The 15207-nt window shown below is 40.9% G+C and overlaps 1 protein-coding gene across 1 annotated transcript in view; it reads right to left on the bottom strand.

The window, feature by feature from the left end:
• Positions 1-1074: 1074 nt before the first annotated feature.
• CMTR1 (cap methyltransferase 1) overlaps positions 1075-15207 on the bottom strand; it is a 50403-nt gene continuing 36270 nt past the window's right edge. Inside the window, exons 18-24 of the mRNA XM_054977994.1 lie at positions 13295-13417; positions 11931-12022; positions 11398-11466; positions 10583-10630; positions 9475-9587; positions 7903-8011; positions 1075-3706 (exon numbers count right to left, since the gene is read on the bottom strand). Of these exons, the coding sequence (XP_054833969.1) occupies positions 3505-3706; positions 7903-8011; positions 9475-9587; positions 10583-10630; positions 11398-11466; positions 11931-12022; positions 13295-13417 (756 nt within the window). The 3' untranslated portion in view covers positions 1075-3504. The remainder of the gene's footprint in view (positions 3707-7902; positions 8012-9474; positions 9588-10582; positions 10631-11397; positions 11467-11930; positions 12023-13294; positions 13418-15207) is intronic.

The following is a 15207-nucleotide window of genomic DNA, read 5'->3' as shown; positions in this document are numbered from 1 at the left end:
TCAGTCTCCATGGAAAGCACCAGCAGTTCTGGAAACAAGGCTGATATCTGATAGAAGCCCTTTAGTCCAAAGAGAGTAATCTGAATGAGCATCTGTGGATGAATGTGAAGTATAAATGTTTTGATTAATTAAGGAAAACTTTTCCCGGATCTTAAATGACCACCTGCCCACAATCACCTGGGATGGGCGGTATATAAATTGAATAAATATATATATAAATTGAATAAATAAAATTTCTCAAACTGTTCCAGTGTTTCAGACATTTGGAGAGATTAAATCCTCTTCCTCATGTAGATGATGCTTTTCCCACACATTTTGGGGCTGGCCAACTGGCCCTTGTTTTGTTCCTCAAAACACAGCCCACAAGCTGCAATCATGTCCACCAAGTCTTTCCAAGGCGCCCCTCAAGTATCCCTCTCTTCTCATCTATGTGAGCCATGAGGCTTTTTCTATTGCTGCGGAGCTTCCTTAAGGCTACCACTTGTGCATGTAGGTGTGGCCAGTACTAGTGTACCATTAGCACCACGGGACATGATGGTTGGCTAATACCACTATTTGAATAATCAATGCCCTTCCTTTTTAACCAGTATAGTACCCAGTATGAAGACTGTGCTGCTTACATATTTGTATGCCATCAAAATAAATTTGGTATTAAATTAAGATCATGGATATATATACTGCAGTCAAGTAATATATTGAGAGTAAAGCATTCATACGCTGGCTGGGACTTATTTCAGGGTCTGCATAAACTTACAGAAATGGGACAAGATTTTTAATTTTTTTAAATAGTTCTTTGAATATATGCCATTGCAGATGTATTTTGTGTTGATCTAAGGCGTTTACTTTGGTCCATGCATTTTCACCAGAAGGCTACTTGCTTTCTAGTGATTATTGCAACCCAAGAAGATGCTCAAATGAAATAGTTTCAAAGCACTACATTAATCTCATTGATCCAGTAGATGACTTCGAGTAGATTTCAATTTCTCTATCCAGAAATGGAGCCAGAGCACAGTTTTTCTTCTTCTGGTCAGAACATAGTGCTTGGAAATTCATTTAGGCCAAGAACAAAGCACATTTCTGAATTACAAGGACTGTATTGACAATGCAAAGACAAGAAGAAGAATAAACAGAAAATGATAAACAACTTCACAGAACAGATTGTATAAACATTTCTTGTAGCAAGACTTCGTGCGCACACTTGTGTGCACACACACACATCCCAGAATAGGAGAACAAGAGAGCAGACTATTGAATTATCCACAGGGTCAGACTAATCTTTAATGATAAGGTCATGTCTGCACTTGGATTAAGCTGTTCTGTTTTTCATTAAAGCCGTTGTCTTCATCAGGCATGTGGCCTTTAAATTGTTAGGTTTTTAAAAAATGTTTTAAAAAGCCAAAGACCCTCAGATACTTTGAAATGGAAGAATCTTGACCCCATGATGTCATCATGTCTTTACTAACAGTGATTACCATCACACGCAAGAGAACAATAGTTACAACATAAGTGAACAATGGGACAGGCATTTCAGAATCTATTGTGTCCCCTAATGCCCTCCCTCCCCCACAAATATCTTCGAAATAATGGACTAATACCAGAGGACACCTAGCTTTCCTATAATATCTTCCTCCTGACCCAAGAACTGGCCTCAAAAAAGGGTCCACTGTCAATCACAAAGTGACTAAAAGCAGAATGCTCATTCATCTTACAGGTTGCCTTCTACTGAACGTACAGGGAAAGGCTGCTCAAAGTACACCAAAACTTCTATTTAAAACAAAATACTTTTTAAAAACACCATAAAGTTCAAATGGCAGGTATTAGCAGTTATTTATCCACTTTTGTCTCATTTGAAATACATTACTGTGATTATGCTATAATTCCTATTATTCTGCCCAGTTTTTGGGACTGGGAGCCATTTTTGATAGGAGCCTCAGTAATGGACCTCAGCAATGCTGTTGCATTACAAAGTGACCCTCCTTTCTCACATATAATCCACCTTTGTACATAGCAACTTTAAACTCCAAAATAAAACTCTTTAGTACCAGCTTCCAGTAAGGAAACCTAGAAACTTTCATCTAGGCTTTGCAACATCAGTTGAACTAGGCAACTTTGAAACTAAAACGGCATTCATGTGTTGGACCTTCCAGTCACAGAGAGAACACAAGGCTCAGAAGACTGCACCTGAGATCCAGTCACACAAGATTTATGGACCACTCCTAAGGAGGCTCGGAAGGTTTTAAATGTGATCATAAAATCTATGCTGCCCATTCTGAGTGAAAGCATACCTCACCCAGCATCCAAAATCAATCGTTTGGTGTCTACCATTTTAGGAGGCCTGACAGACTTCTTTAAGGCACAACCTCGGCAACCAATACCCCTCCCCTCAGTTAATACTGTCCTTTATTGCTAACCTGCAAATGCTTAATTTACTTCGCTTCCTAAGACAGAGCCTTTTGCTGCATTATTAATAACTGGCTCCAATTAGTAAATAAAGAGCACATATTTTCTCTAGATCCCACGTGAAGCCCCAACAAGGGGAAAGCAGAAGTGTGCACCTTCTAATGGTCTTTTGTTCCCAGCACCTGAAAGCCCAGTACTGAACAAAAGACAGTTTGCAAAAGACAGACTGTTTTTCATTATCAGAGAAAACATGAAAGATCCCCAAAACATTGTTCTGTGCCTTCACTTCAGACAAGATTTTTGATCCACACAGATAGATATTTTCATGCCTATTTTAAGAATTCAAAAGGCTAAGAAAAAGTTCTTTACTAGAAGGCAGCTGCCTTATATGGAAGGATCACATCAAAACACATGCTTGTCGAATCTATGTCCACCAATCCTTTCAGTCTCAGACCTCCCACACAGAAAAGGTAAAACATCATCTTTCTAGAACAGTGAGTAGTATGTCAAGGAGGACACACCAGAGGGTAGCAGGCTTGTATGTTTGCATAGAACCATGAAATTCAGCTTGAAGCAGAGTCACAGTATCACTGCAACCTAAGCGGTTACTATCAAGACTTCCTTTTTCTTTTGCTTCTGCCCACTAAGATGACACCAGCACCCAGAACTCCCTAGGCCAGGGCCATAAGCCAAGGAGACAGTGCAAGAGACGACTTCCCAATGTATCACTTGTACTAGAGGCTTGTCACACAGAAAGCCAAACTGAGCCACAGAGTCCTCCACTCTTACAGGTGCTACTGGAGAACGGCATGCTTCCTCTTGTTTGCGCTGTTGCCTGTTACACAGGGGACACAGGCCAGGCTGTGTTCAAAGCGTGGGTTTGAAAAAGCCTACGGAAGGTATGGTGGGGATCAGTCCAGAAGAATATTCTCTGCTCTAAGAGTTGCATCTCCTGTGCTTCTTGCAGAATATGCTGCCAGGAGCAAAATACTTATGTACAGTGCTATTTTGCAGTCTGAAGTATTGTCCCATTTGGTTTGCACCCTACCGTTCAACTGGTTCTTCCCCCAATGGCTCACTGCACCTGTTTGGAAGAAACCCATTCTAATCCTTGGCTGAAGATTCCAAGCCAGGCTCAGTCCCTGTCCCCCAGGACTTGATGAGGGACTGGTCAGAGGGTGAATGGAGCCTGATGAAGGACAAGACAGTATCTTTGGACAGCTTCTCCGGATCTTCCCTTTTTTGAGAGTCGTGCACTTTAACGTCATCCCCCCATTCCCAAAAAAGGCGGCTGAAGTAGCAAATGCTGTAGACAGAGAAGACAGAAATCAGTATAGAAAGCAGACATGGGTACCGAGACAGGAAACACTACAGATACTAAGATCCCCAAACACAACTCCAGGCACCTTCAACTAAAAGATTTCTAGTAACTGGGCTGATCCTTGCACAAGACTGCAGAGCACCTACAAATCGGGACAAACCATACCAAGTTAGATGTTCCTGACTCAAAATAAGGAAGCTGTTGACAAGACTATCCAAATGTTCATTTCAAAGGCATTTGGCAGAATGTGTGCTCAATTACCCTCACATAAAATGCAGAAGGGCTTTCAAGACTTACATATTTAATAATCTCTTGAGTTTTCAAAACTGGGCTGGATACCAAATTTTTAAAATATGTACCCAAAGGGATCCAAACACTGTATATGACATTATACAAATTTAGCACATTTCCCCCCTAATTTTAACATTTAGTTATTTAGCAAAAGATGCTCCTCCAAGCATGATTCTCTTCTTCCTGCGCTGCATGGTGGCTAAATAAAAGTGTACAGGGGCAGAATGACTGACACGGAGTTGCTGACTTTTCCCCTACCCTCCTGCCCCACCACCCAGTACAAAGTCCATTTCATCTTCAAAGGTAGGAGAATATGGGGGAATTAAAATCCCACTTTCTCTGGAAACTGCTACTGCCTTGCTAAGGGACTTCTTCAAGAGCTGACTGCCAAGCTCAGTGCAAGGGAAGGGTGAAACGGAGTGTATCACAGAAAGAATTGGGGAAAGGAATGACTATAGAGGCCACAAATATGGACAGAGATTTGTGTAGGGGACAGAAAAAGTGTCACCCTACCGGAAGTCCTGCTTAATGCCTTGCCTCTGTGCCTTCACAGAGGCAAGAGGGAAAAAGAGGAAAGCCAAAAGGCTTGGAATGTGAATTCTGAACTGGAATATCAACAGAAATCCTACACCATGACGTCACAGATTTGCTCAACCTGGCAAAAGGAATTTGAGGCCGACAAGCTGCAGCTAACTGCTGGGCAATTTTTCAAATTATGGAGTCCTCTCAGTTGCCTCCAGAGTAAATTTTCAGGCAACCCACAAAAGTTTGCCTTCTGCTGTGTCCAATAACTGGAAACTGCTGATAAGGTGTGTCTCCGACACTATGGCTGCCATTTCTGCTGTGCTCATGTGCTTAGTATTACAGCAGAGTAAGCCAGGCAGAGAAAGGACTGTAGTCAAGCTTAGATAGGAGAATGTATCTGGTGCTGGATGCAGAGCCTCCAACCATCAGAAGTCATTGTCTGCCCTTCATGTGGGAAAAAAGTTTACTACTTATGCTAGCTACAGTGCCTTAAGAGATGACCAAACTTTGCAAGATCATTGATCATTTCTGCAGGATCCAAAACCTGCAGCATTTCTAGTGCAAATACCTGGTCAGGTCTATAAAAGGAAGCTGTTTTAACAGAAAGAGACGTATTTTTGCCTCAAGTCAAAGCATGGACTAGAAAGGAGAAATCAATGTCTATTGTGTGAGAAAGAAAGAAAAACACAATCACAAGTGAATTTTTTTAGGTTTTCAAGAGGGTATGAGAAATGAAGTAACCTCACCAGAATCTATAAAAGGTCTTACAGGAGAACTTCTGAAAGGTCCAGCAAATAGAACAGACACAGCATGAAATGCAGCAAGTTGACATTTTAGATGAAGATTTGTTAAAATCAGAATGGTACTAAAAAAAACCCTTTTTGACTTAACTCGTTTAGTCAGGAATCCATTCCTGAACTCAGATTCTCCCTCTTGTTAAAGACTGGTGTCATACTGGGGTGTGGTGGGAGTGGAAACAGAGCAGCTAACTGCCACAGCCACAGCAGCCACTGAGTCCAGTTACTGGCATTTAATGTTCACAGCCTACTTAGCTGCACTGTTCTAACAGAGTGATATTAGCATTGTGACAAGAAAATGTATCAGCTTCTAATTAGAGTCACATTAGAGCTTACAAATGATAATGCAATGCATCCATTATCAAAGTAACATATAAGCCTCTTGCCTTCCTGTTGTTTTTAGACTCATTCTTAAGTTTTTCTGCCAAAATACTTTTACAAAAAATATGCAAAGGGGAATGGGCAGGGGAGTATACTCCTGAATTTGTGAAGAAAATCAGCAAGTTGACAAAAGAAAGTTCAAAGGGCTCCCCTAGTTTCTCTCACAACCTACTGTACCAAGACAGGTAGAGAACCAGAAGTGAATCTGCTGGAACCCAGGCCTCTGGCACATTCAGAGCTATGAAACCGGCTTGCTTTCCTTATAGGCTAAAGAACATTCCTGTGAATGGGACCCCCTCATCATCCATGCATCCACCTCCCGAAAAACTGCTTGTCGCTCTACTGTCTTCTATTCAGAAAAAGTGAAGAATTCTTCCCTTGAACTTTGCAGAATAAGTCTTTAGAAGTTTTTTTTAACTACAAAAAGATGGAGCAGTGTGGGTATTGGTAGGGAAGAGAATTTCAAAGATATGGGACAATAAGAAAAAAGATGAATACGTGAGAGAGGAGAGAGCACAGGGAATGTTTAGTGACAATGTATGACACAGAAGAAAGACAGGTTCCTACCAATGATAGGTCCCCTCTGGGGAGGGCCCCTACAGCTCCAGAGCACGCCCAGCTCATTGGTGAGAAACCACCTCTCATTTCCATCCACAGAGAACTTTTGGGAGAAAAGGAACAGAGTTCTCCTGTGCTTTGTTCTGCAAGGAGGGACAGAAATCACCCCTGCTTTTCTTCACCAAGAATACAGGAGCAAAGAAAAATTGCTCTTCTCTCTTCCGAATGAGATTTTGCAGAAGACAGCGATGACAAGAGGTTCTGTGCTTTCTGTGAAAACACAAGAACAATACTGCTTCTCAAAGTCTCTGCATGAGCCACAGGTAAGAGCGGATTTGATAATAACCAAAGGAATAACTTGGATTGTAAGCCAAGTCCAAGTCTGTGTGGATCCCAGTTAAATGACTAGGGAAGGGTATGACAACAGAACGAGGAGTTAGAAGGAACCAGAGATTAACAGTGCTATCCTAAACACAGCTATACAATTACTTCCATGGACTCAGAAGGATGTAACACTGAAGTGACTTATACTGCAATCCTAAGCAAAGTATGAATATTATATATATAAAAAGAAGAATCTTATAAAGTGAACTGAAGAGCAGGGAAAAATAGTTGAAGCTGCAAACAAAGGAAATTCAACACGTGGTATGGCCAAAGACAGAAGGTAGTAAGACTAATGAGAATCACTACAATCAATCAAGATGGTTTTGAGATGGTTTTGATCATTCTTCTAGCAGTACCAACAATCCAGAATCTACAAGTTCCTTCAGCTGATAACTCAGGACGCAGACTGTTTGCATTAAATTGGTGATGCTACACTGCGCTCTTCACTTTTTGGTGGTGGTGCAAGGAATATTTTGATAGCTGTACAAAAAAAAAAAAACTGCTGTTATTATTAACAATTTTTTTTTACCCTGCCTTTCTGCCCCAAGATGGCAACCAATGAAGACAACAAATTAAAACATACCAATTAAAATAATGTTAGAATTCTTTAAAACCAACATATAAATACATCATTAAAACAATTTAAAACCAGAGCTTAAAATAAATACAAAAAATCAAAACAGAGAGGAAGGATCACTGAGGAAATGCCAAACAAAACAAGTCTTCACCTACTGGCAGAAGACTGCAACAGAAAGAGACAGGAGAATCTCTCTGGGGAGAGAGCTCAAGAGTTTTGGTGCCACCAACTGAGCCCTCTCCCAGATTGCCACCCACCTAAACTCAAAAAGTGGGGGTCCCTGAAGCAGGCCTTCTGACAATGACTGCAGTGGTTGGGTAGGTTCATAAGGGAGTAGACAGTCCTACAGGTACGCAGAAGACTGTCAGGTATCCAGAGTACCTTCTTTTACCCTTCCCTTTGCCATTGACCTTAGCACTGTATGCTGCCTTTTTCTTGGATTTCTAGCTAGTTTTTCCAGAACTACTAAACTAATCACTGGTCCTTAGAGTGGCATGTATTTGTGTTCTACAAACTTTTAACTAGTTTTGAGCTTATGTAACTGGAATCTAGGAAACTATAATTTTATGAAGAGGCCAGCGATACATCGCCACCCTTGCAAACTTCAGAGTCCTCTTGACCTCCCTCCTCCTATTATAAACTGGAAATAATTGCTAGATGGTACTCACTGAAATGGTGAGACAGATTCAGGAGGAAGTTCATACGTTGAAATCAGTGTTGTCTTGTTGTAGAAAAATTTTCTGTTAGAGTTTTTGCTAATTGCCATGGTCCAGGGATCTTTGAAAAAAGCCAGAGATCATATCAAGAACAGAGACATAAGAAAAATTGTGTGTTTAATTTCATGGTCTAGAATCTTAAATCAAGCTTTCTAGTGTTGTTATTCCTTCCTACAACTTCTTTCAAAGAATCCTGTTCAGGGCTCAGCTGCCATCAGTTGTCCAGGGAAGAAAACATGTGAAGGATGAGAAAGATACTGGCTGGGTCCTATGCATACTTACTTCTCATTCAAGAAGCCTTCCTCTGGGTCAGGAAGCACAATGAGCAATTTTGTCTACTTTCTCCTTACAGCAGCTGCCCATATCATGGCTTTTTATCTACATGGGTCTCCCAAACCCTGCCACCACCTTTCAGTGCTCAAAGATGACTGCTACGGAGAAGGCAAGAAACATCCACCCCCCTCCCCATGGACACTGCATAGGATCTGTCCTGTTACATCTTAAGTACAAAATCCATGTGGATTGTGTTGAAATAATATGTGAATAGGAGCAGTAAAGTGATTAGCTTCGGCTCATTAATCTTTCCTGCAAAGCCCATGCTGACTGTGCATTTTGTCATTCCTTTTAACAAATATTATTTTATAAAGCAAAAATTTCTAAATGATGTTACACACTTTCTTCTAAGGTAATTCAGGATAGTTCCCAATAGCACTGCTTTCTCTCAAGAGCCATCACTGGATGGCTTAAGAGATAAATAACTTAAACATAGCTTAGAGAAGGAACTGTGGTGATGGAAGGTGAATAGGGACACTGATTTATCCTAAAGAATCAAAAGAAATTCATACGATGCAAAAGGAGGGTTTTTGTTCTTTGATACAGCAGAACAGTGAAACTCAGTATCCCAGAATGTTGTAATGGACTAAAATAATGATGTGCAAACAGCAGTGGCTATTAGCAAAAAATGACCATAGAAGTCAATCTCACGTTTGAGATGATGAACGCAGGACACTGAATTGAAGTGGTAATTGGCCTGCTTAATGTTCTTACTGTGTTTTTCTACCCATTTCAATACAGCTAAAATGGCATTAGGAAAAAAGGGCATTTGGAATGCAAATTTACACTACACTACAGATGGCCTTTGGAAAAAGGCAAAGGAGAGGAGCAGCTGGGAAAGATACAGACCCACTACTCCAATCGGTTGCAGCAAAACTTCAGCAAGCATCTTGCACTGTTCTTTCACAAGCAGGAGAGAAAATCTAGCAAATTCTCCTCAGCCTCCAAATTTCTCCTACACTTCTAGCTCAGGGCTACCCCAGTCAGGATGATCAAGCACAGACAACACGAGAAAGGTAACATGCCAAAGAAAAATACTGTTCATTTTAATTTTTTTAAAGTGAAGCAAAAGACATCCAAAAATTGTCATTATAATTGTCTGGAATCAAGAGACCACCCCCAATCCAAGCAGAACCCACATACCCTGACCTTGGGCTTGGCCATCATGGTGAAGAACACAGGAGAACCTACCACTGACAGTCCGAACTATGTACAGTCCTGTGGGTACAAAGTGCCTGTCATCGCGGCCAGTGTACGAGAGCCGTGGTATTCCCCCAGAGCTCTTGATGATTTTCATCTCTAACCTGAGCATCCAAAAAGGGAGTAGAAGAAGTGTTCACACGTAACACAATAATTGCGAATCTTAAATCAGCAATGGATTTTGAGAAATCCAATACAGCTTAGTAGCTGAAGCATGGGACTTGAACTGAGAGGCTAACTGCCTCTCAGTTCAAGTCACTGTCCAGGCAAATGGCTGTCCAATGAAGCTAACTTATACCAAGCCAGACCACTGGCCTCTCTAGGTCAGTAGTCTTCTCTGACTAGCAGCCATTCTCCAGGGGCTCAGGCAAAGGGCACCCATTACTTGAGCCTTTTAACTGGAGATGCCAGGAACTGAGCCTAGGACCTTCTGCATAATGGTGTACCACTGAGCCACTACTACCCTCCAATGCAAGTTCAAGTTCAGTTTCCCATAAAAAACAACCACCATCACCTGGTTCAAGGGAGGAGTTGGGAAGATGAATAAAAGGCCTATAAAGGGACTTTACACATCAAAAAGTGCTACAGAAGACATTTATATCAGTGAGACATGCAAAATAGGCATAGCAGGCCAGCAGACCCAGTGGAGCTTTTCCATAATGCTAAGGGAAAGCAGCCAGAACTCTTATGTGAGCCAAGACAGCACAGAGATTTTAAAAATAAGGGATATTTTGATGGCTGACCATTTGATCACAATCTATTGATCACATTATGCAAAACACCATTGTGCTAATATTTAGAAGAAGCTAAGAATTTTCTGTGTATGCAACCATTCATGTAACAATCTTCTAGGTCACAAAGAGGGAAAGGAGACAGAACTTTGCTATGATGACAGAGGCTGCAGATTTGGCTATAGTAAGCCAACTAATTTCCTTATACTACCTAATAGGCATACTTTGGGCAAGCCAGTATCTCCCCCTTCCCACCAACTCAGAATTTAACAGAATACCTTCTGAACAGCCATTTCAAACAGTAACAAAGCCCTCCTTTTTCATTGCTCAGCATAAACTCAACAAGTGCACATTTGCTGAGGACTCACCTTAGAAAAATCTTTTCCATGTCCTCTAATCTGTACACTTCTTTCACTCTGTGGACAAACAAGCCAGTAAGCGGAATTAAATGCAGACCCAAACTCAGCCAGAGGTGCTACGGTATTCTAAGTCAAAGGTTCTCAAAAGGCAGATAAAGTATGAAATGATATTGTTGACTTTGCATTTAAAAACCTTGTTCACTGTTATACTATCCAGGAATTTATGCCCTAAGGACTCAGTGGACTCCTCAAAATCCCAGCCCTCAAGAATGAGAAAAGCTTGAAAAAACAACAACAAACAAAGCACTAGAGCCATTCCAGTTGTCTGATCTGAAAAGTCAGTTGAATAAAAACAGACCTACTTTGCCAAGAATTGTTTCTGAAACACAATTGGAAAAACAGGTGATATGTTTGGCTTTTTACAGGCTAAACTGGATTTTTAAAATGTGCTGATGACCAGCACATTGATTCAAATTAAAAGAGAAAACAAGATGACCACTACTCTATTACATGGTATTATATGGGATGCTTCCAGAGTGATTTCTTGATGCTCAACAAATTGCTTTTTCCAGCCTTGGTTCTGCTACTCCTCCTCTTGCCACCACACGGCCCACAGAAACAGAGACCCATGCAAGGAAGCACATTTTGATCAGTGGTTTTTCAATCCAGTCACATGACATCTTTGTGGTGGGAAGTAACCAGGTCACCCTTTGATTTCTAGCATACATATTACATGGTAGTTGATCATAACTCCACCATCCACCACCAAGTATTTAGGCATCACAATCACAGACAGCAGCAAGAATCCAAAAGGCCTCACTCACCTGATGGGGTTCATATCTGGCCGGCTAGGTTTAGAGACAGCTTTTACAAACTTCTCTGATAGCTGAATTCTAGAAATAAAAGAAAAGAGCTGTGCAGTTCAGGTACAACTTCAGCAGTCATAGCTAGACATAGCTCACAAGAGTCAAGCCAAGAAGACAGCTCAATAGATACCCTGTTTGCAGAAATTCTGGAAACAGCAAACCTAAGGAAGGATGCATAGACCAGCTGGGCATGAACTGAGGGAAAATACAGGGAGACACATCTGAGGCCTAGCACTTTCTCAGTGAATAGGATCCCTTCAGCTGCTTTGGGTTTGCTCTATGTACATTTTAAGTTTGAATGACTCCATGCTCATGAGGACAGTCTTCGCTGCCACAGGTTCTCTGAGGTGCTCCACATATAAAGGCTCTTCCTTTTTCAAAGTCTTCCAAAGATTAACGGGGGTGGTCAGACTGGCTGAGCTCCCAAGTAAAAAAGGTTCTTAACTGCTTTTATCAATATACAGTCAAGGAAATCACCAAGCTCTACTTGCCGCTGATTGAAATGTTGCTCTCGGACATCACTGCCATTCAGCACTAGCGCATCCAGGATGTGGATAGCACTAATTTTCCGCTGTGCCTTCCCCTAGGGAAACCAAAGAGGTGTACATAGATATAGATATAGATATAGCTAACCACTTTTCTGTTTACTTCAGAAAACAGCTGAATTTTTAATTAAAAAATAAAGCCATTCTCTTTTTGAGGATCTTTCCTAACCCTCAAATATGCATGCGCGCGCACACACACACGCACGCACACACACACACACACACACGCTGTCCTCAGCTTTAACGTTCACTCTGCTGGTGCTTTAATTAATTACCAGTGATAAACTGCTAGCACATGACATCTTTGTGGTGGGGAGTAACCAGGCAATAATGCTGTGCACCAAGAATTAATGGCAAAATCCTATCAGTATGTCCTCAGAAACAGTCTGGAAATCTCTGAATTGTGTGAATTAAGCTCAATAAGAGCTGGTGGAACCAGAGCAGAAGTCCATCTTTTTAGCCTCTCATATTGACCAATCAGATGCCCCAGTGAAGCTCATGAGCAGACTGTGATGGAGAAAGCCCCTCCTTGTCCTTGGGATCTGGAGATCTCTTGCCTCAGATCATGATAATTCCATTCTTAGTTGACAGCCACTGAAAGACCTGTTTAATCCTCTCAAAAGCTATTTTTACTAGCAGTTTATCACCAAATAGTAATAGCAATTTTTTTAAAAAAAATTAAGTATTCGTTTTATTGATCCCAAACCTATTGTCAATCAGTTCCACAGCATTAATATTTAGTGAGTCTTTATGCTGTTAATTATTTTTACAAAGTCTTCTGTTCCCCTCCCGCAGTCTGAAAATGTTCCCTCAAAGCATTGCTGGACTAGGCAAACAGGCCACCCAGCTCTACCCTTATCTTTAACAAATGCACAGTGTCAAAAGCTATAGAGGAATCATACACCTCAAGCTTATACAGAGAAAATATATTTGCTCTTTAGTGACCACATGACTGATAATCTTACAGCAACTTTTGTTCCACACGCTTTGAAATTCAATCAGCAAACTATGAGCAAACTTGACCTAAATTCAACCATTTCTGGAAAGGAGAGTAATGTCAGCAACACAGGGCTTCATGAACAAAAGCCATACTTTCATCGAACAACTACAGAAGAGTTAGAGAACATTGATTCAAAACAAATTAACCTTTGATAATATCTGCAACTTGAATCAGTCCTAAACCATGAGGAGAACTTAAAACACCACATTTATTAGAAGCCCTAACCTAAAAGGCCCCTCCCGTATGTAAAATGAATTAAATAGCTGATAGAAGACATTAGCCCCCTTCTGGAAGAAAAGCAATCTCTGACCTCTCCTTTCAGTTCATGAACAATCTCCACAGAAAGAAGGGTGTCTCTTGGCAATTCTGTTTTCAAGTCCAGTTTTGTCCAGCGATCTGATGGGCGACCACCCCAAGTGTATATCTGAGACTTCTGCATGGAAGTGAACAAGAAGGCAGCAAGGTTAAGAGTCAAAAGAAGCAGCCACACACTCTTGAATGCCACTGATTCTAGGACTGCACAGAGATTTCCACTGTGGGCTGAAATGTATTATAAAACATCTAAAAAGAACCACATCTGCAGTCTGAGGAAGAAACATGTTTAGCAAGCTTTTCTCCCATCCTCATGACATACTTTGAAGTTCACAGAGAGAGATTAAATGATCAGAATGATGGAATGGAGCAGGCATTACTTAGCTTGAACCATATCCGAGAGAGGTTGGCAACAGAAGTCCACAGTTCAACCAAACACCATCATAGCATCACTCAGAAATTTTAATCTTCCTTTTCCAGAGTATAAACTACAGCACCGAGGGACTAAAATGAAATATAAAACAAGCTCTACAGTGCTTAACAGAAGTTTTTTTTGTATATACTGGAACTCACAGATACATTTATTTATTATTTAAAATATATCTATCTTATTTCCTTGGACTGAAGACAACTAACAATGCCACAAGGTACAACGACATAAAGCACAGAAGTCCATTAACAGTTAAAACACAGCGATGGAAAAAAACAGCTAAATCTGCAGAAACAGTTAATTCTCCTCCAAGCACCCTCTGGAGCAGAACTTTTTTGTCTGTCTTCCTAAACATAAACCAGCGAAGGCATGCTTTGTATCCACTCTGGTAGGCCGTTTCACAGGACTACGTATGCCATACAGAAAGCCCCTGACTTAGCCATCATTCTACAGTCTTAAGAACAGGTACCACAAAGAGAAAGCTGTCTGAGGAACGTAACAGTTATATGGAAGTATACTGGGACATGGTTTGGTAAGTTTGACAGCTCAAGGCCATGAAGGCTTTAAAAGTAACCAGCACTTTGATTTGGACCCAGAAAAAAAACAGTGCGATTGATACAACACTGGAGTGAGATGTTCTGAGCAGCTGAAAGGAGTCTTGCCATTGCCACCAACTTGAAGCTTCTGAGCATTCTTTAAAGACAGTCCCCAAAAAGAACACATCACAATAGCATAGATTGTATGGATATGTTTGCAGACCCTAAATACGGACCAGCTTGAGAGCTTGAATGAAAGACGCTCTTAGCAACAGCACTGGCCTGCTTAAGGCAAGGTCTAAGAACACTCTCAGGCTCTACTTGGGAGTTCTACCAAAGAAATCTTAATCCCATCTAAATCTCGTAAATCAACACCAGCCATGCACTCCGCCATCCCTACCAACATAGTTGCTGTATTGTCTAGATAAAGCTTCAGTTTGTTAACCCTTAATCACTTAACCACAGCCTAAAGCCATTGATCCAGAACCTTCACACAGCTGCTTCTGAAGACCTGGATAATGATATATAAAACTAGGTGTCACACATGTATTGGTGACAAGCCACTCCAAAGTTCCTGATGATCTTAGCCAAAGGTTTTACATACAGGTTAAAGAGCACTGGTGATAGAATCTTGGAATTTATTTATTTAAAACATTTATTAGCTACCTTTCTACGTTGCAAGAACTTGGCAGCTTACAATATAAATAAATGAAGTTTAAAAACAGTTTAACCCTCCCAAGAAAAAAAAATGACTCCAACTTACAACCCCCTCAATGGAAACCTGATAGCTCTCTCAATCTCTCATTAGCTACTAAGAAAAAAAATCAGGCCTCAAGAATAACTTTCTTCAGCAATTCAGGACAAAGAAGTGTAAAATCTGGAATCGGGGTAAAAAATACCCTTCATTGAAAACATCCAATCCTCACAGAAATGTAAATGGGGTAA

This window comes from Eublepharis macularius, chromosome 1, assembly GCF_028583425.1.
Source record: "Eublepharis macularius isolate TG4126 chromosome 1, MPM_Emac_v1.0, whole genome shotgun sequence".
NCBI lineage: Eukaryota > Metazoa > Chordata > Lepidosauria > Squamata > Eublepharidae > Eublepharis > Eublepharis macularius.
This window is presented reverse-complemented; position numbering and strand designations above follow the sequence as displayed.